The sequence below is a fragment of the Falco punctatus genome (assembly GCF_963210335.1).
Source record: "Falco punctatus genome assembly, chromosome: 6".
Lineage (NCBI taxonomy): Eukaryota > Metazoa > Chordata > Aves > Falconiformes > Falconidae > Falco > Falco punctatus.
In genome coordinates, this window is record NC_137585.1 from 25,326,012 (window position 1) to 25,345,326 (window position 19,315).

Genomic DNA, 19,315 nt, shown 5'->3' on the forward strand with positions numbered 1-19,315 from the left:
AAGGAGAAGCGCTGTGCCGTATTATGGCCGTATCTTTATTACCCTTGAAAGAACAAACCTCTCCCTTCAATCTGTTGACTGCTTGAGGCAAGTCAGAAAGAAGGGGACAAGAAATATTACCTAGAGTTGCCCCATGTCTTGCCAGTCTGACTGTCTAATTCCAACATGACACAAACCCTATGGAAAGCTCTACATTTCCGTTGGGATGGGAAAAGGCAGATGTGTTCAGTCAAAATAATGATACTCTCCATACTTAAGTGTTTGAGTTGAAAATATTTAATCAATTTAAATAAAACCTTAACAGCTGTAAACAAATAGGAACCTGCCACTACTATCTTTACCTGCCTCAGGCCTACAACCAGTTTCCCTCCTAGTTATGTTGCTGAAGGCTTGTCTCACCTTCACAGAGCTCAGATATTGAACAGCAAACAACTACAGCGGGGGCAGGAAGCAGAGATTCACAAACTCCTTGGTATGGAAAAGCAGGAACTTGTGTTGCTTCAGGTGTTCTTCAGAGGCGTAGCTCACAGAGTTGACCTACAGCCTGTTCTCTGGTCCACGTCACAAAGCATCCAACTTCCCTCGATGGAACTAGGAACACACAAAACCAGTTTGCTCCTGGCCTTACTCTAAAGTGAAGGTTTGAGAAAAGTACAGATGGGTACAGTGGGAAACAGTTTTGGTAGAAGTATCTAAGATACAAGTTCTGACCTTTCTTATCTCTGCAAACGCTGATCCAAAGGCAGGTTTCACCTGGGTTCTCTCCCTGATCCACTGCGGCAGTTTGTTAAAGGTGGCAGGGCGTGCGTACCTGTGGTCCAGGAGCAGGATGCTGGCAAAGTCCTTCTGATGGCGAATGGCTCTGCCTGTACAGTGTACAACCACATTAAAATGGCCCAGTCAAAAGTTTGTTCTCAGACAAAGAAACTCATGTTCCTGTCATCTGTACTTAGATAGATTTGTAACATGTCCCTTTTCCCACCCTCCTACTCCAGTGCAGTCACATTTTGTATCCCCCAACCTGTCCAAGGAAGGATGAATTACCTATCGACTGGTTTACTGCCTTCATGCACAGGTTTTCAATCAGCACTCTGCTAGGTGCCTGGCCGGCAGCTCTGGGCTGGAAAGGAGAAATAGGTAAGACTAAACATGAGGCAGGTGTAAAGCAAAATAGAGTCTTAATGACAAAGTGAGGCACATGCTTTTACCCCTGCAGAGGAAGCAGGCAGCCAAGCAATCCCCAAGCTGAGAGTGAGCAGCAACAGAAGAAAGGCTGCAGTCAGAAAACTATGTTGAGCATTCACAAAAAGCCAGCCCAAGGCCCCCTTAAAGGCAGAAAACTTGTCCCCAGCTGCCCAGGAACAGCATCTCCAGTGGGCAGGGAGAAAGAACAAGTGAGTCAAGAGGACTCTGCTACCTCCTGGGGTGAAGGGACCTTGCTCCCTTTGGAACTCAAGGAGTTCCCAGCGAGCCCCGCTGGTGTTTCCCTCCACTGAGCTTCTTCCCCGTGTTTAGAGCCACCTGCACATGACAGTGTGGAGAAGGCTGCGCTGTCAGTACCACACAGACTGGGAAATGAGGGCAAGCTCCAAGGAAAAAAAAAAGGAAAAAAATCTTCGAAGGCAGCCCTGGGACTTGTGTGCTGGGAGGGAAGTTAATACTGAAAAGCAGAAGTGAAACAGGCAGAGGTGTAAGTGTCTCTGTTACCATTGTTCTGTCAAGCCAAGTCATTTTTTCCTGGAGCTCTGGAGATTTAATGTTGGGGTAAGGCATTCCCACCATAATCACACACCTGCAGGGGGCAAGGGAGGACTGCGTTATTCTTAATGTCTCATCCTAGAGCACCCTGCCAATAGGCTGATGAATTAGAGGTCACTGCATCCCTGAAAGACAGCCAGCCCTGGAAACCAAAGGCAGCAATTAAAGCACAGCAGTCTGACAAGCATATTCTGAATGGAAAGCTGCAGAGGGATTCAGGTTGCCAGAACAAGGGATTATCTAGCACAGCAAGCCTGACTGCACCACTCACATGACAAGCAGTCTGGTCAAGCTCAGTTTTACACCCCCCAGCAGACTCGGTCCCATTGGTTTATGCATCAGCCGAGGCCACGTCCTCCCTAGGATTTTCTATCTATGCAAGTACCGATGCATCCATCCTGCTTGGAGTCACCACATCGCAGGCCCGGTGCTCACCTTCCAAGGAACAGCCACCTTACCTTCCCAGGTCATCGGAGAAGTTGATCCCTTCGCTCATTTTGCCTCCAACTACAGAAAGCAGCAGGGCCCCCGTCATCTGTCCTCCTGCCTGGCTGCAGCGCTGCAGGAGAGGGACCAGCAACTTAAACCAGAGTAGGGAAGATTTCTGTGCTTCAGGAACACTCCCGCACCTGGGCTGGAGTTCTCTTCCCTTGCTAAAAGCTGCAGTGCCCTCTTTAGCAGCACTCTGTGTGCAGCTGGGACGCCACGCTCCCACCAGCCTGCCAGCTCAGCTTACCTTTATGCACTTGGCATACTCCACCAGCACCTGCTCCACCTGGCTGGCTTTCTTCGGCTCCTGAAAGATCTGTCACAGGCACAGCATGTCAGTTGCAGCAACAGGGAAGCAGTTTAAGGAAAGCAAATCATTTTACTCCCATGCCATTAAATGGCACATGGAACTAAGATCAGAGAAGGACTAATTGCCTGAAAAAACAACTTAACCAGCACCTTTCCCCTCCACCCTGGAAACACACTGCATGCTCACTACAGCACTTTTCAACCAGGCTCTGAACGGACCAGCAGCTGCTCTGCCCCTCCAGCATTCCCTTTCAGCTTTGCCAGGCTTGTCTTAACTATGCAAGAAGTTACAAGTCATCTGAGAGCTGAAAGGCAGGAAGGCAATGTGCACCTCTTCCACTCACGAATAAAGATCCAGTGGGATGAGGAGACCCTGCAGCTGCAAGATCCTGGAGGACAGTGACAAGACCAATCAATTCAAATCACCAATTCACTCCATGTCATAGCTCCCCTTGCCCACTGAATAAACTAGCTTTCTATGGAAAGCATACATAAAGTAGTATTTCTTTATGTTATTCTAGCATGCCTAATTAGTTACTGAAAGCCCCTGCAGTTAATTAAGCAGCATTTTGATAGATGCTGCACTTTGGCCTAAATCACAAGTTGTTTTCCTTGTAAACAAGAGGTGCAACATCTGTCTTTTCTGTGACGGTGAAGAACCAAAAGGACGTGTTTTGTCTTGGTTAACAAGAAGTACTATTAAATTTTACCAGCCAGAATCAGTCTTTCATTAGAAAAATAATTGGCAATTACAAATATAAGCCAGAATTATTTAACTTATTGTAACAGTAGCTAGTTAATCCTCTTATTTAAATTAATTTTCCCTGCATAATTTATATATAATCCCAGTGTGATCTCACCAGTCACCTCAGGAAAGACTTTAACCTTCCTCTGCTATGATATGATCTTGTGTGTGGGCAGCTGAAAGTCACACTTGCGGCACTTCGACCAAACTGCCTTGCTAACGCATATCCAATTTGCTGCAGACTGCAAAGGCTGAACAAGAACAAACCAGAGTTGGAAGGCAGAGCAAGCTGTGTGGCATGAAGCCTTGGAGGCACCGGGCAGGCTGTTGGGACCCTGACAGAACACACCTGAAAGGTGCTATGAGTGTTAGCTGTACAAACACATGGAGAAGCTGAAGCATGATGCTTCCACCTCAAAAACCTACAGGCATACCCAGGTGCCAGAATGCCTGCACCGAGGCTGTAAAATACCTGGGACTGTGCTCTCCTAAGCCACAGGGGAAGCTTTTTAGCTTTTGGTAAACAGAATTCACAACCAGGGTGTAGGTAATTCTTTTTTCTTCCCCTGGCACGTGATCCAAGATCCCTGCCCCGCACCCTGAGACAGACTGCCTGACCTTCGATACCCAACTTTCAAATACTTGTGTGAGAGTCATTGCAAAGATTTTATATTTGCAGTGATCTCCCTATTTAATGTTTCTTATCGCTTCTTCAATGGGAGTCACCGCTGCTACTCTTTCAGTTCTTATCTCTGTACTTCTACCAGAAAAAAAACACCATTTGTCCTATGAACTGCAGTCTAGTCCCACTCTGCCCAGCCCTCTGTTGTGCTGGTCTGTGTTCAAGGCACACAAGCTAAGCCTGGGAAAAACAAATTCCCTGTAAGAGCTCAACCTGAACAGCCTCTCAGCCACACGGGAAAAAGCTCGCTGGTTATGGAAAGCGAGGATTGTCTCCCACCATGGCCACTACACAAGACTGCACGCTTAAAAGAATCTATAGCTGCATTTAATCTAATTTAGATCCCAGCTCAGTGATCAGCCGCCCGGGAAGTATCATTTATTCATTACTGGAGGGATTGGCTAGATAAACATCCGCTCTGCTCTGCTGTGCAGAGTATGAGAACAACTCGGCAAGAGAGGTCTGTAACGCATAGATAATTGTTTGATTTTTGAAGCCTCCATTTAAAGTACCAACTGCCCCTGGCTGCACAATTACCTTCTTCTTAGCTGCCAGGCGGGCGAGCAGCCCCATCTTCTCCCAGTGTGCATACACCTGCTTCTCATATTCATAGGAGGGGAAGAAGCACACCACACCTCCTGGGACCACATTGCACAGGTTGCAAAGGATACGACCTGTCTCATCCATCTGTAAGAGAGACAAGAGCATGTTGCAGCTGACAGGAGCTCCCACTAATGCCGCTCCAATTCTGTGCTCAATCCCAGGATCACATCTCCCCTGTGACATACGTTAGGGGAGGGAAAATGTGGGAAATATGCCAGGTCTAAGAGAGCTCTCTAGGGGAGCTGGGCATCATGAAATAGCTCTTCACAGCTTGGCCTCTCTGCCTAATCCAGGATTTCTGTTCCTGCTGTGGAACAGTGGTCATTCAGGAAAGGAGGGTTTGTGTCTGCTGTCCCAGTGGATGGGACCTGTCACACTAGAACAGATGTGGAGAGCTAGCTAGCACATCTGGTGGAGATTCAGCAGGGGCAGAGCAGATCTAGTGTCTGACCTTGGGTGCTTACTGACCCACCAAAGGAAGAGGGAGAAAGTGTAGAAACATCTGCTGCTGCCCCTGTGGTCTGGGCTGCACTCTGCAAGGCTGCCACACTCCGCTGTCACTGAGCCCTTCAGACTGCAAAGCACAGTCACAAATCTTCTGATACCCAGCACACAAATGCAGGACCTCAGTACAGCCAAACAGGAGTTGCTAGCATTCCTCATCTCCAACAGCTACCTCTGAGCAGGCAGCTCAAAACCCCTTTTACTGCTACTCTTTCTCAGTTACTTGGCAACACACCTGCCCCAAATCCTATGGATTTCCCTTGCCATGGCTTTTGATCCGCTCACCTTTCAAACAGAGAGCACACTATCCTACAAAACATAAGCATGTGAAGCAAAAAAAGAGATACCAAGGAAGGGAACAAAGGAAAGACTGACCATCTGGGGCAGGTCTCTCGTCTGGTAGGTGAACTCCAGCTGCTGGTTGGAAGGACCATTGCAGAGGATTATGGGTAAAATGTTTTCTGGAGGAATCACATGTCCTGGAGACAAGAGCAAGTAGTAAGCGTCAACATTGCTGCTGTTAGCACAAACCCCGCTAGCTAAAAAGCTTTATCTGCATGCAGCGACAGAGGCGCCTGTTTCCCTGCCTAAGCCAAAGTGCCTAAGTCACTCTGCTGTGCTGGCTTCCCTTCCCTGCGCCCCTGGGAGGAACTCATGGCACACTGCCTGCTGATACTGGCCAAGACCACTGAGGAAGCTGAGAGTGGAAGGGAACTAGCACCCCTTTGTTGCCCCGATTTCTAGGAAAGATGCCATGTTGCTTATGGAGTGCTGACAAAACAGCACCAAAGAAACTGCTGCTCTCGGGTCTTGCAGAGACGGGTGATCTCTCCCTGCCACCCCCACACACTCACCACAAGAGAACTCCACGACACGTGCAGGGTCCATACCAGCACAGGATAGCAACTGCTCTCGGAAATCAGCCACCTATGAACCACAAGCCAAAGAGGCGTAAAGTACCAGTGTCCCAAAAGATGCTACATCAGCAACACTGGTACTGCTCCTCGAGCACCGATGTCGGGGGAGAGCTAATCAGCTCCATAAGGTGGGTTGCTGGCCACAGCATGATGAGATGGCACACAACCATCCCACAGGAGGGATGACTTTCGCATCATGGAGGGAACCCAAGAGCATGGGAATGCCGAGCACACAAGCCAGGGCTGAAAGGCGTGCTGGAGACCACGGCAGGCAGGAGAAAGGGCCTGCGTGATCCCGCGGTCGGGGAGCGCGTCTGCCTCGGCGGCCCCGAGCAGGGCAGCCCCCCCCCAGCGCCCCGGCCGGGCGAGGGGCGGCAGCGCCCCCTGCTGGCGGCCCGGCCCCGCGCGCTGCCCAGCCGGCGGCCGCGCTCTGCCCCGGGCCCCCCCCGGCCGAGGACAACAGGCTGCGTGGGGGTGGGGGCGGGGGCGGCCTCCCCTGTCCGTGCCCGCGGTCCTGAGCCTCGCCGAGGCCCTGCTGCAGCGGGCAGGTGCCCTGCCTGGAACCACCCCGCCTCTCCGGGCCCACACGCTCCAGTTCCATTGTTACCCGGGCCCAGGACCCCCGAGCACCGCACGGAGCACGGCTGGGGCTGCAACCCATCTGCTCTCCCAGCTGCAGCCTGAAGGGCTCAAAGTTGGAACGGTGGCCTTCCTAAAAGGAGGTTCTGCACTTTGCAGCCCCCTTCCCTCATCACCACAAGGGCAAAGAGGAAATCCCAGGACACTCATGTCCAGGAACAGGATAAAAGTCACTAACGGGGGTATCTGACACCCCACGGCACCTGTACCACGCAGACACACTGCCCCTTAGACACTAAAGCAGTGAGGAAAGGGTGATCAGCTCCCTGCCACCGTACCAGTACTGAAGTCTTGATTTTTTTCTGAAAGATCCTCTGTGGGATGGTCCCTGTGGGATCCCTGTCCCTTTAGAAGGTCATACGGTTTTACAAGGTCCTCTGACTGCTGCCCATGCTAGTTCCAACCTACCATGAGCTCAGCCTCAGCCTGTATCGTCCCGAGGACAAGGCTGACAAGGTTAATCCTGCCCTTGCACCTACAACTTTTTGCACCAACAGGCAGTGTGCCCATGTCACGCAGGGAAAACATACCAGGGAGATAAAAGGGTAGGTAGGAGAGAGGTTTTTTCCACACACACACCACTGGAAGTGAGAAGAGCACATTCCAGAGGGCCAAGCTTCTATCCTTCCACATCTGCTTGCAGATAGCACCACAGACCTCCTGAGGCCGCAGCATAGCATCTTTATTCCCTTACCGGCTGCATGGTGCCCCCAGCGATGATTACAGCACGGCATTCTTCCACCACCTTGGCAAAGTGGACAGCTGGATTCAGCAAGAGGAATTTGAGGCTGCTCTGACCAACTGTGCCTGGGAAACGAAGAGAAACAGCATCAGGAGCTAGCTGTGACACACACTTGGAGACGAGAGATTCTCCCCCTGCCCTGGGCACAGCGGCAGGTCACCACCTCTCAAAGCAAGGACTTGTTATTCAGCACTGCCAGAGACAGAAGCAGGTAACACAAACCTGGAAGTTACATTCTGCTTCCTAATCTTCCTGGTGCTGTAGAAGAGGTGCAGTAATTTGCAGGACAAAAATTGACATCCAAAGTGGGAGCAGAGCTCTGCAAACCCTGGCCCCACCATCCTTGGTTAAGAATTTGTTTAGGTTCATGAGTGTCCTCAGACAGACCAAGCCTGCCAGCCTGCATCACGGATGGCAGATACGTTGCTGCAGGCTCCCCCCAAGCTCAGGATCTCCTCCCTCCCTGCCAGTGAAGCGTCCTGCTTGCAACTCATGCAACCTCTCCCCACCTCGCCCTTTCCAGTACCTTGCCTGTTGAGAATGACTCTACCATCTTGGTTTGCATTCGTAAGGGCTGACAGAAATCCTTCAATCTGCATCAGCGGAGAGGCAGTTCGGAGCTGGTCACTCTCAGCCTCCATGGGAGGGCTCTGGGGAGTACCTGCTGGCCCAAAGAGAAAAAGGACAGGCAGGCAACTTAGGCCACACTTCTAAACAGAGGGACTAAGCATGAAATACAGATGAGTCCTTTCCACAGGAACATGCTTGGTCTACGTAGGCAGGCAGAGAACAAAGACCAAATAAAGGTGAGAAATCAAATTCTGTCTCATTGCTGGGGGCGGGCAGGGTAGAATCTGTTTTTGTAGCTGTTCAGCATCACTGAACAGAGCTACCCATGGTAGCTCAGGTCCCAGAGCCAGCAGGTCACAGCAGTGCAAAGCTCGAGTGCATGCAGTGTAGACACGGAATGGCATCATCATTTTGCCTGGAAGGGACCTCAGGAGATCTTCTAATCACATGTATCTTTGCCTGGGTCCTCCAGTTAGATATGTTAAAAAACACCTGCGCAGGACAGCTTCTGCAGTCTCTCATTCTTCAGATCTGCCTCCCCCCTTTCTCCATGCAGATAGATGCAGATTGTACATCCTCACTTTGTCTGCAGATGCACAAGTAGAGGATGTCTGAACTCACCCTCTTTATTAGGTCCCTGCTGGAGGGTCAGAAGAAAGTTCTGCAAACCAGCCAACTTCTGGTTCTCCTTGTTGGTCTTCACAGCTGTGGCAGTGCCTCCATATCGCTCCACGAACCCAAAAAGCTGCCAAGCAAAAGCCAGAAGGACTAATATTACCAACAGCAGGAACAAGACAAGAACGGGTTTGCTGGCCTGCCAGAGATAAAGTTCCCTGGTAGGTGTTCACAAACCAGCCCAATCACAATCTATCAGCACAGCCCCAAGCTCCTGTTACTTTCCTCCACCCACTGAACCAAAACCAAAACAAGTGTCTGATGCTTGTTCCTCCAGTGTGGTGCAGCCTGCCGGGCTGGCAGTTTCGAGGCCAAGCTGCACAGTGTTAGCACCCACTGGAAAACTGTGGTACACCATGTTGTATATTTCTTTACTGTATAAGCAAAAGGTAATCTGCCCACATAGTGCTTTTTGCAGGAACCATTTTGTTTGCGGAGCAGGGTGGAGAAGACAGGGTAGAGAAGACCCAGCTGCTGCATCTTCCACTTCAAACTCAATGTGTGATACTGCACTTGAAAACTGTTGACCATTAAGCCTCAGGGGCAGTACCTTCCTACTGATGAGGCTCTTCTCACAGTAACGCTGAACCTGTTGGGAGAAAGACAGAAAAACGAACTGGCATTCAGCACCCCTTCTCCCATCCTGCCGTCCTTGATCCCTGTCCAGCAGGGGTGTGCTCTTGGGGAGGGGTGCATCATTCCTTGTTGAGTGTTGCCTCCCAGACAACAGTTTATTACAAAGGCATTGCTTCCAGAGTGGAAACACATGGTGTTAAGATGCTGTGTTTGGAGGTTCAGGGGATGGGTTGAGGTTATTGGAGTAGTAGTTTCCTCATCCTCAACCCTTACAGTTTAGCTTTGCCCACAAACACCTTATGCGCTCGTACATGTTTAGTTGCTTGCTTCCCTCTACCCCAAAACCACCTATCCAGCTTTAATGCACTGTTATCCAGACAGCAGCAGAAGAGATCGACCTACTGAGGAGGTGGGGAGAATCTGCTAGAAAGCAGATTCGACCATGTGGGCCTTGGCTCTACTTCCACCTCACACATGCTTCCTGATAACCTTAAACAAGTCAGCACCACCTAGGAGTGCCCTAGAAGACTACAACATTTGCATTACCTTGAAGAGGTTGATATTGTCAATCTGGCTCTGAAATAGAAAGTCATTGATAGATTTTAGCACCGTCCCTGAAAGAAAGGGGGGGAAATGAGAAAAAAAAAAATTACTAGCTGCTGGGCCTGCAGCCCCTTACTGCCCACAACCATGTCCCTGACTGATGGCTGCATACCCCGGGTGTTCACTCCAGTCTTACCTGTTTGTGAAACTGCCTGACAGCTAGGATTTTGGTTCACATTACCTGTAAAACATGAAACCGATTCAAAGAAACTTACGAGTCCATCTTAAAACAAAGCAAGAAACTAACAACTGAGCTGAAACAGACACCCACACCAGGACAAAACCCAAGAAATAACTGTACATCTGCAAAATGCAGCTATTACAGACAGAACATCAGTTCCTGCTCAGTTTTCATTTCCTCTGTACGACAGTCCTGCATTGTAGGACAACTGTGCTGCTGCATCCTAAGAAACACCACCTACATTCCTTCTGAAGCAGGAGGCAGGAGGTAGGGTGGGTGCATACAAATGCTCACACACTACGTAGTCATCATGCTGCAAAGATAGAAGGGACAGCGACTGCAATGCATCCCTCACCCCTCCTCAATGCAGCAGCGGGGAGCTGGGAGGCGCATAGGCTGACAGGAGACTGGGAACTGGGGAAAACCTCCAGCCAGCTGCATGCCCAGACCCCAACAGCCAGAACAGGATTAATTGCTGTCACTCCCCGCATTTTAAGCCCTAGCATTTAACACCCACCTCACACCTCATTTTGCAGCCTCAATCAAGAAGCTGCACACAAGCTGCATTTTCTAAGGAAAGCACTTAACTGAGTGTGGAGAAGAGAACAGGGGCAGGAACAGAGCAGGAAGAAAAGTATATGTTTCCGAGAAAGGCAGAGAGTACCACCAGGCCCTTGCCCCAAATTACTGCATTTTCCCTAAGCAGGGAGGAAGTTCTTTAAGAACATACAACAGGCTCTCCTCAAGACACAGTGAGGTCTAGCAAAGAGGTCATTAGAGGAAAGGAGCGCTGCAAATCCCACCGGATTTAAAAATCACAGCAAAGTAGTATTTTCTCACAAAGGAAAAGCACCACTTAAGAAAGACTCATTCTGCAGAGGCATGCCTGATGGATAGAGGCCTTGCTACCAGATGACCCAGGAGATTTATTCTGTGCAGTTCTTATGCCATCTGATCACTGTAATACATCTGCTGTATTCCTCACTTACCATCCTACCTCATCCCCACTGAGATCAAATCTGAAAACCACACAGAAGAAGGAAACTGTCTCTATCAATTTATGATGTCATCTGCTGCTCCTCAGCTAATCAAAGAGAGGGGTTCAGGCATACACCAGTCAACATCCCCATGTTACAAAACAGCCTGAGAAATAAAATTGATGGCATCTGAACATATACATGAGCAACACTTCCCCACAGTCTCTGCAGAGGGGGAATGGGGACAGAGCCTGAGGAAGCACCAATAGCTCAGAGACTAACAGCACCCCTAGAGATAGGTTTGCTTACCTCCCAGCACAGCCACAAACCGCTCCAGCAGATACAGGATCTGCTTAATGTACATCAAGTTCTTTGCCTTCAAACGTTTCCTGTGAAAAACAAGACAGGTATTAGGCCCCAAAATGCCTTTAGGGACGAACTCAAGCAGCTGAGCTGCAGAAGCAAGCATCTGAACTCCCTTTAATTTTGGGGAGACAGGAACCAAGAATGATTTCCCCTAGGCTCACTCTCCCTATTTGTGACAAGGCATAGACCTCTGGATACCCTGCGTAAGGTCACCCCAGATAACTCACTCATGCACCTCATACTGTTCCTACCATTGCTGTTCTCCTCACACATTAATTACAGTTTGTTTATTACAATGGCAGTGACGTCTCAAGTCCCTGTTGCAATAATGCTCCACAAATTCAGATTTATTAGCATCGAGCACAATAATCAACCACTGCAGGGATGACGATGCAGAGCCAAAACCCACGTATAGCTTCCTCCTCCTCAGAGCTTATTGCCTCAGCCATAAAGCACATGAAAGACTAAGGTCCAGGAGAGACATGAAAGGCTGAATCTTTTGAAACTCTGCATCACAAAGCAGGACTGATTAGAGGGAGATACTGGGAAAGGAACTGACAGTATAAGGGAAAGCCAGAATCCTCAGGGTATCCCCCCTTCTCACTGCTTAATACCAGCCCCAGGAGTCTGGCTTAGATGGATTCTAGACAGAGATAATGAAGGAAGTGGCTTTTCAACTGCAGAAGTATTAATGCAAATAACTTTCCACTGGGGAAAAGCAAGAAAGACCCAGCAGACATGAGACAAGCCATGGCATCCACAGTGCCTGCCACTGTTGTGCCATTTGCCTCTGAGATCCTCACCTGTATCGCTCCATGTACTGCAACAGCTGGGAGTGGGCACAGCACAGCTACATGAACAAAAAAAAGGGAGCCGTTATGATGCAGGAGTCAAGAAAGGGTGTTCTGCTGGATGCAGAGCTCACTTAGGATTAACAGGCCAGGCTATGACTCACCTGAGAGCCACTGACCTCCGCACTATGGATACAGGTGATGGTGTCTATGAGGTTGTGGGCCTCATCAATGATTACAACCTGGTCCTTCAGCTTGATCCCAGCAGCACTCCTGGTAGGCTCATGCAAGAGCATCTGGTAGGGCAGCACCACCAGCTACAGAAAAAGCACACGCCGCCCTGATTCTAGCTTACAAACTAGATCCTTACAAACTTAGGGCACTCCCCAACCACTCACTAAGGGTCCAAATCAGATGGCCTTGCAGAGTTCAGTCAAGTAAGTTACACTTATGGCAAAGGTAGGAAGAGAGACAGGAGCCCATGCTTGAGAGGGGCACTGGCATTTAAAGTGAAGGTAAGTTATGCCACAATTGCCTGTTGGCTCAGGTTACCTTCTGACTCTCCTCTGAAGCACTGAAAGCATGTCTTCTGATAAGAGAACCAAGGAAGAAAGAGGAGTGGTGGCAAGAAGTAAGATTACACCCACATGCCAGTATTGCCTCAGTTATTGAGCCTTTCAAGTATTTCAGAACGCTGAGAAATACTCAGCCTCCCTGTTAACTTCATGTGGGTATTCTCATTTTCCTTTGCTTTCTCAGTAAAACTACAGCTGACAGAAATACAGCCCATTTACAAATTCTGGCAACATTGATTAACAGTACTGGAGGGAGCAGGCAACTGGTTTATTCTTAGAGCCTCTGGCATTAATTCTGCTAAAACTGTGTACACCTTACCTGAGCAGCAGGAATGGCGTATCGACTCCCAAAATAGGGGCAGGCTTTGGTCTCCCTTCCCAAAGCCACCAACTGCTCAATATCCTTTACTTCCACTAGAATTTCATCACGGAGAAACTGCATTTGCTCGTAGGAATAAAATGGGCATACAGTGCGACTCACACGTCTCTTCTTCCCTTCATTCTCTTCATGACTCTTCTTTTCTAACAGCAGAAATCAAAGCGAGCTATGAGCAACACACACCCTAGCCTGAAACAACCACTTTGCAGAAACGCCTGGATTTCAAAGCAGGCGTTGTCACGTGTATTTTTGACCTATCATCTATTTCAAAATTATTCAGCAGTAACATCTGCATCTCCACAGTGGACACTGCTCTTACCAGTTAGATTTAGCCACGTGACATTTTCCAGCGTTTCTAGTAGTGAGTTACAAAGACAAGTATCCTTCCGTTGCAGAAGGCCTGACCAACTTAAGACACTCAGAAAATATATACAGGTACCAGCATCCTAGACTGGACGTCAAGAAAAGTAAAAGTGCTGAGGATCTCCAGCTCTGCCACTCCAACCTGCCATTTTCAGGCTCCTACCACTGTCTTGCTAGAACTGACTGGCAGTGCCCACTGTCTCCAGACTCTCATACCAGCTTTATCAGCGATTGCTTCCCCAGGCCAGAAGTGTTCCTACCATGTTTATTCTTTTGCATCTCCATGCAGCGGTCATTGATGAGCTGGAGAGCCCCCAAGCGTTGCACCTCCTCGTTCACACACAGGTTCTTTAGCAGGCAAAGAGATAAGCGGTAGGTGGTCAATTAAGAACTGAGTGCCCCTTTGCTGTACAAGAAAGTATTTCTTCAAATCAATCTCAGAAATGGAATAGTCTATCAGTCAGACATTGGGCATACTAACTGCTACAAATATGTCTGAAACCCATAAAAACTTAGCAAGCAGAATAAAAATGGGAAAAGGTGCACTAAGATGGCTCACTGCTACACAATAGCTTCTAAAAAATGCTACCAGAAGTAATACTAAGAGCACCTTCCCAGTAACTCAGATGTCTGTAATATTCCACATCAGAAAAGGTAACAAAAAACCCCGAAGTTTTCTTGCGTTTACACCAAAGGTTAAATGGCCAAAACAGTTCACAGAAAAATGAAAAATGTACATCACAGATCTGTGTCACAACCCGTGACTGCTTTAGTTTTTCAATGGGAGATTCAGTCAGTCCCTGAGATGCCTTCTGTGGTGTCAAACCCACACACCTTGGCTAAGTCTCTCCCATCAACTTTAACATGCAGACTGGGTCACTTGTGAACAATACCACATACCTGCCTGGAACCCAAGGAGACCAGACGTGTCTCTTTCCCAAAAGGACTTTTTTGCACCTCATGCACAAACTGAGACAGCTGGGAGTGAGTGCGGCTGCAGTAGTAAATCTGCAGTAAGGAAGAACAAAAGGAAGACTAGAAGAATGTGGAAATCAATCCCCTACCTACAACCAGTCCTGCAGGGAATCAGCCAAGCACTTCAACAAGGTTAATCTTGCTCAAGCCTTCAAAAACACAAGGGAAGGCACATGTTTGAGTGCCATCTTACAACTGCTGAGGCCAACAGCCTTATCTTTGTTTTCTCCTATGCATTTGCCTTTGTTTACATTTAATTTTCCAAGGTGCCTATTAAAAAAACAAAAAGGCACTCACCATTGGAGAGTAATAAAAAACTGTTTCTTGCAGCATGCTTTCGCAGCAAACCACAGCAAAAATTCAGCAGTGCTAGCAGAGCAAGCTGTTTAGGCAGCCAGTGCAGTCCAGAAGGAGATGAGCACAGCAGAACTGGTTGCTATTACCAACACATTTGGCAGGTACTGGATGCTAGTCCCTAAATCCTCCTTTACTGCACAACTCTGGGAAGGGTGCAAGGAAGCCATAATTCTGCTCGCTCCTATGCCGTTTTATGAGGTGGCACTACTTACTTTCCTCATCTCACCTTAGTCACATGCTCTTCTTCCAAATCATCGTCGTCAGCTTCCAGCCTAAGAGAAGAGAAAGCTCAGTTTCTCAGTTTCCTTTCAGCAGATCACTGACAGTTAGAATCAAACAATGCTCTACTACAAGAGAAAGGCCTCAAGAGAGATGGTTATATCATCTCAAGAGCCTCAGATCTTAACTGACGGTACAAGAAAAATCGACCTTTTAAGAATAGTGTAAGTGCACAATCAAGTCAAGCTTGCTGTTTAAAAGAAAAATATCTGTAGGGCTGTGTCTTTAGCAACTTCAAGATTTTTTTTATTTTTATTTTTTAAATCTGGGGCTTCTAAGCCCTGGGCATAAGCTAATCAGTGCTATACTATTCTTTGGTGAGCTTATTTATTTATTTTTGTAAAACTTTCCCTTTAGAGACAATTTACCACCCTCAAGCTGTTGCATACAGAAAAGCTTCAGGAAGATATTCAGCTGCCATAGAGTTCCTCAAAGGCAACAGCAGTTTAATGTTTGATAAACTACATGTAAACTAAGTAGTTAAATGTTTTGCAATTTTTAAGGCAGAAGGATCTGTCTAGATACTAATTAGTAAATTTGTATTTTAAATGTATTTGACTTTTCATGCTGAAGTATGGCTTCTGGCTTTCTGCATAAAGCAAATGTATGAAAGAGAGAAGTGTGCATGGGGTTTTCGTGCTGAGACTTGGTCTTTAGAAATATGAACATCTCTCCCTTTAGAGTATCAAAAAATGCCAGTGCCAATCCACAGGACTGACAGCTTTCTATGATGCCCCGAGTTCCCTTTCGCTTTTCTAATGTAAGGAACTTGATCTCAAGTCATTCACTCAGCAACCAGAAGTGTTCTTTGGGAAACTGGACATAGATAAAGGCAGGGCATTGCCACACATTTTAAGAAAGATGCACTTTCTCAGAAAACACTTCAGGACACTCTGCTCAGTCTAACAAAAATTTAGAAAACAAACAAACAAAAATAAAATTGCCCCAAAACACGAAACCAGCCAATTAAACAAACAAACCCCCAGAACAACCACTACCTTACACAGCTTGAATGGGGGAGAAACTCCAGATCTGCACAATCACAAGTGAAATCTCTTTAATCAAGGCAAGCCAAGAATGATACAGAAAATGTTCCCTTGGCATGGAACCCTCTCAGTCCCTGACCTTACCCATATACCACTTTCTTTTCTTCGTCACTCTCATATTCAGCAAGAATCAGCTCCTCCTCATTGTGATCCAGCTGCTCTAGAACATCCACTCCATCTCCCTCTGAAAAAAACTCCTTGCTGAGCTGAAGAAGGCGCTTTGTCTCATCCTCCTCAGACCTCTAAAAGGAACATGTGATCACATGATTTCTCACACAGAAAGAGAGGTAGCACGCCCATCACTTTATGCCATCAACACATCAGAAGACAGCACAGTTCCTCACAGGTAGCCAAGGGAATGGCTTGCTGGGTTAAACCCCCAGCAGGACAAGAAATGCACCCAGGGTGTCTGAAGCTGTTCAGCCCTACAGAATGCAGCTGTTACCAACAACCAAAGACTTGCCCTCGCAGACATATATGAAGGGGAAACTTCTATGCAACTAAGAACTAACAGATCTTGAAATGACAATATCCATGTAATCCAGTATTATTTGCTTGAAGTGGCCCATAAAAGACATCTGCCTGAGAAAAAAGTGTGTAAACAAACATATAAGGACATAATCAAACACCATCCACACTTAACCCAAAGCCAAGATAAACTCAGCATCTGTTTTAGAATGCAGAGCACCAAACTTTTGCTGTTTTTTCTCCAGTTATGCAGTTCTTGTTCTAACACAGGTCTATCCCTCTACAAAAACTCCATTAAACTGTTAAGAATAGTTTTCTGATTAACTTTGTGTTCTGATAAAGAAAACTTCATTTTTTAATCTGAAAACAGTATCTTCCAGTCAATGAGCTTTTTTTCACCATGACATTATGAAGAAATGCAGTTAATGAGCAACAGGGGAAAAGAATCAGTTGCTTTTCCAAGTCTTTATAGTATTTCTCACACTTGTTTTCTAGCTTTTTATCATGCTTTCATTTCACATGATATTCATCCTTCTTTAAGAGACAAAAGTTCTTTGTTCCATTTGTTTTTATATGCCATTCACTGTTGCTACTTCTGCCATATCCTTTTGACAAAAGTTGACCAAAACACAGCACAGCACTTGAGATGGAGCACACTAAAAACTAATAGCCTGGCAGCCTAATAAATCTGCCCGTTTGGGGACCTGAAGTATGTATTTCTGGGAAGTTTGCTTCATACCACCTTAGAGCATTTAGAGGCAAGAGTACTGAGCCCAGCTCACCCATCTAAATTTCAGGAAAAGATATCTGTGAAATTTTTATATCTGGAATTTTTATATGTAGAAAAGTGACATTTCTGAATAATACAATCACGTTTGCTATAAGAGTAAACAAAATACACTCGTTCCCTAGTGGTGAGCAAAGCACGACCAAAGCCTGACCTGGCTTTTTTGTGGGGGTCTTCTGTTCTCATGACCTTGAATTTAATCATAGTTCTACAGGTTTTAGTACAGTAGTACAGTGTGTTCACATATGCTCATAAAACAGAGAGCCTTCAAAATAATAACTCCAAGTATTAAAGCTGTTAAAAGCAGAAGGCCAGAAGACCATCAGAACACACCACCTCTCCATCCACACACACACATTGTCACAGAAAATTCTCTATGCACAGATTGTTTTCCATATTTAACCAAAAACTTTGGATGGCCGATTTCAGCAACCTAATACACAGAGCTACCCAAACAGATGGGTTAGAAATTCAGTGTAAAGTTCCCGATAAAATCAAGTGAAAAACACCTGAGGTAACCAAAAGAGAAAGCTCTAATCTCTGCAAGATAACTCACCTTCCTCTTTGCTGCGTATTTTAACTGCACATTATGGCGAATTCTCTCAAGACGTTCTTCTCGCTTTTTCCTCCTGATCTGCTCTTCCTAAAATAAAGGGAGAGTGAAGGAAGGATGAAGCGTATTTAGTCCAAAATCCTGGGTATAATTGCTTTCCTATGCCCTAGGTATAGTAAAAAATTAACTCTGAAACAAAACTGTCAGTACACTGTCCCTTTCTCCTGGGGTGCATGCCTATTACATGTTATTATGTTCAGAGCGATAGTTTCCTATCTTAGGCAACCTGCAAGGCAATGCCTCGTCCCTCATAACTGAGACAAAGTCCTACGAAAGCCAAAGACCACCACCACAGTTTGCCTTGTGTCCATCCATCACCACCCAGGACATCAGCCTTTCGGATCCTCACACCTCGCTATTTTACCCATCTCTGCACATGAGCATTTCTCAACCTTTAGCCTGTCCACCAAGTCCTGCTCTTCTTTCTTCTGCACAAACGCTGTGACCCACTCGGGCTCCCCCGCCGCGCCGCTGCTCTCGGGGTGCCCTGGCCCGGCTGACGCTGATGCTGGCTGCGTCTTCCCCTCCTGCCCGCTGGCCTCAGGCGCCAGAATTCTCGCCTCCTCCTGCTGCTTCTTCTCCTCAAAGTCTCGGAGCCAGGACAGAGCCCCACAGATAAGGCTCAGGGATTTTCCCTGACAGAAAAAAAGAACGAGTGAGGCCCCGCCGGTGGCCGGTGACGACTCCACAGGGACAACCCGCGCAGTGGCAGAGCCCGCTTCTGAGCGGGCCCGGGCCCAGACCTGCCCCTCCCCGGGTACCCCCGGCCCTCCCCACCCCGAGGGGCCTCCTGCCGGCCCCTTCCCGCCGCCCCGGCCTCCCGGGCCCCGGCGGCCGCCGCCACGCCTCACCGTGCCCGTGGGGCTCTCGAAGATCCCGACCCGGCCGGCCTCCAGCGCGCCGTACAGCGCCTCCATGAACTGCTCCTGGATGCGGTACGGCGTGTAGGGGAACGGGAACCGGCCCCCCCGGGGGCCCGCCGCCCCGCCGCCCGCCGCCTGCGGGAACGCGGGCCCCGCGCCCGCCGCCGCCCAGCTCGCCATGCCGCCCGCCGCCGCCCCGCTTCGAACCGGGCGCCCGGAGCTGGAGCCGCCCCCGCTCTTCCCGTGACGCTCCGGTGACGGGCAGCGCGGGGCGGAAGGGGCGGAAGGGAAGGCCCGCAGCGTGGACGGGTCTGCCGTGCCGTGCCGTGCCGTGCCGGTGGGACGAGCGTGGCCCCCGGCCGTTCGCCGGGACGTGCCTCCCGCTACGCGGCGCCTGGGAAGCCGCGGGCTGCCGCGTCGGTGCGGCCCCAGGCCCCGCTGCCCCGGCCGCCATTAGCAGCACCGCCGTGCCGCCTCTGCCGA

The 19,315-nt window shown here is 48.4% G+C and overlaps 1 protein-coding gene across 3 annotated transcripts; it reads right to left on the reverse strand.

Moving 5' to 3' along the window:
* Positions 1-253: 253 nt before the first annotated feature.
* DDX11 (DEAD/H-box helicase 11) lies at positions 254-19,126 on the reverse strand. 3 transcript variants are annotated; one of them, XM_080393520.1, is made up of 26 exons: positions 18,821-19,126; positions 18,362-18,604; positions 17,913-17,999; positions 16,186-16,343; positions 15,003-15,048; positions 14,345-14,452; positions 13,705-13,792; positions 13,022-13,224; positions 12,292-12,444; positions 12,140-12,186; positions 11,280-11,359; positions 9,949-9,993; positions 9,756-9,823; positions 9,184-9,222; positions 8,580-8,703; positions 7,915-8,052; positions 7,341-7,453; positions 5,945-6,017; positions 5,466-5,569; positions 4,521-4,670; positions 2,495-2,563; positions 2,217-2,317; positions 1,708-1,792; positions 1,045-1,120; positions 712-866; positions 254-591 (listed from the first exon to the last, which is right to left on the reverse strand). In XM_080393520.1, exons 1-26 carry the CDS (start codon positions 19,010-19,012, stop codon positions 562-564), a joined length of 2,775 nt encoding a protein of 924 aa, XP_080249646.1. In that variant the 5' UTR covers positions 19,013-19,126; the 3' UTR covers positions 254-561. The 3 variants fall into 3 exon arrangements, with proteins under 3 accessions (XP_080249646.1, XP_080249645.1, XP_080249644.1); XM_080393519.1 differs by having other exon boundaries at positions 254-866; positions 7,915-8,049; XM_080393518.1 differs by having other exon boundaries at positions 254-866.
* Positions 19,127-19,315: the final 189 nt, after the last annotated feature.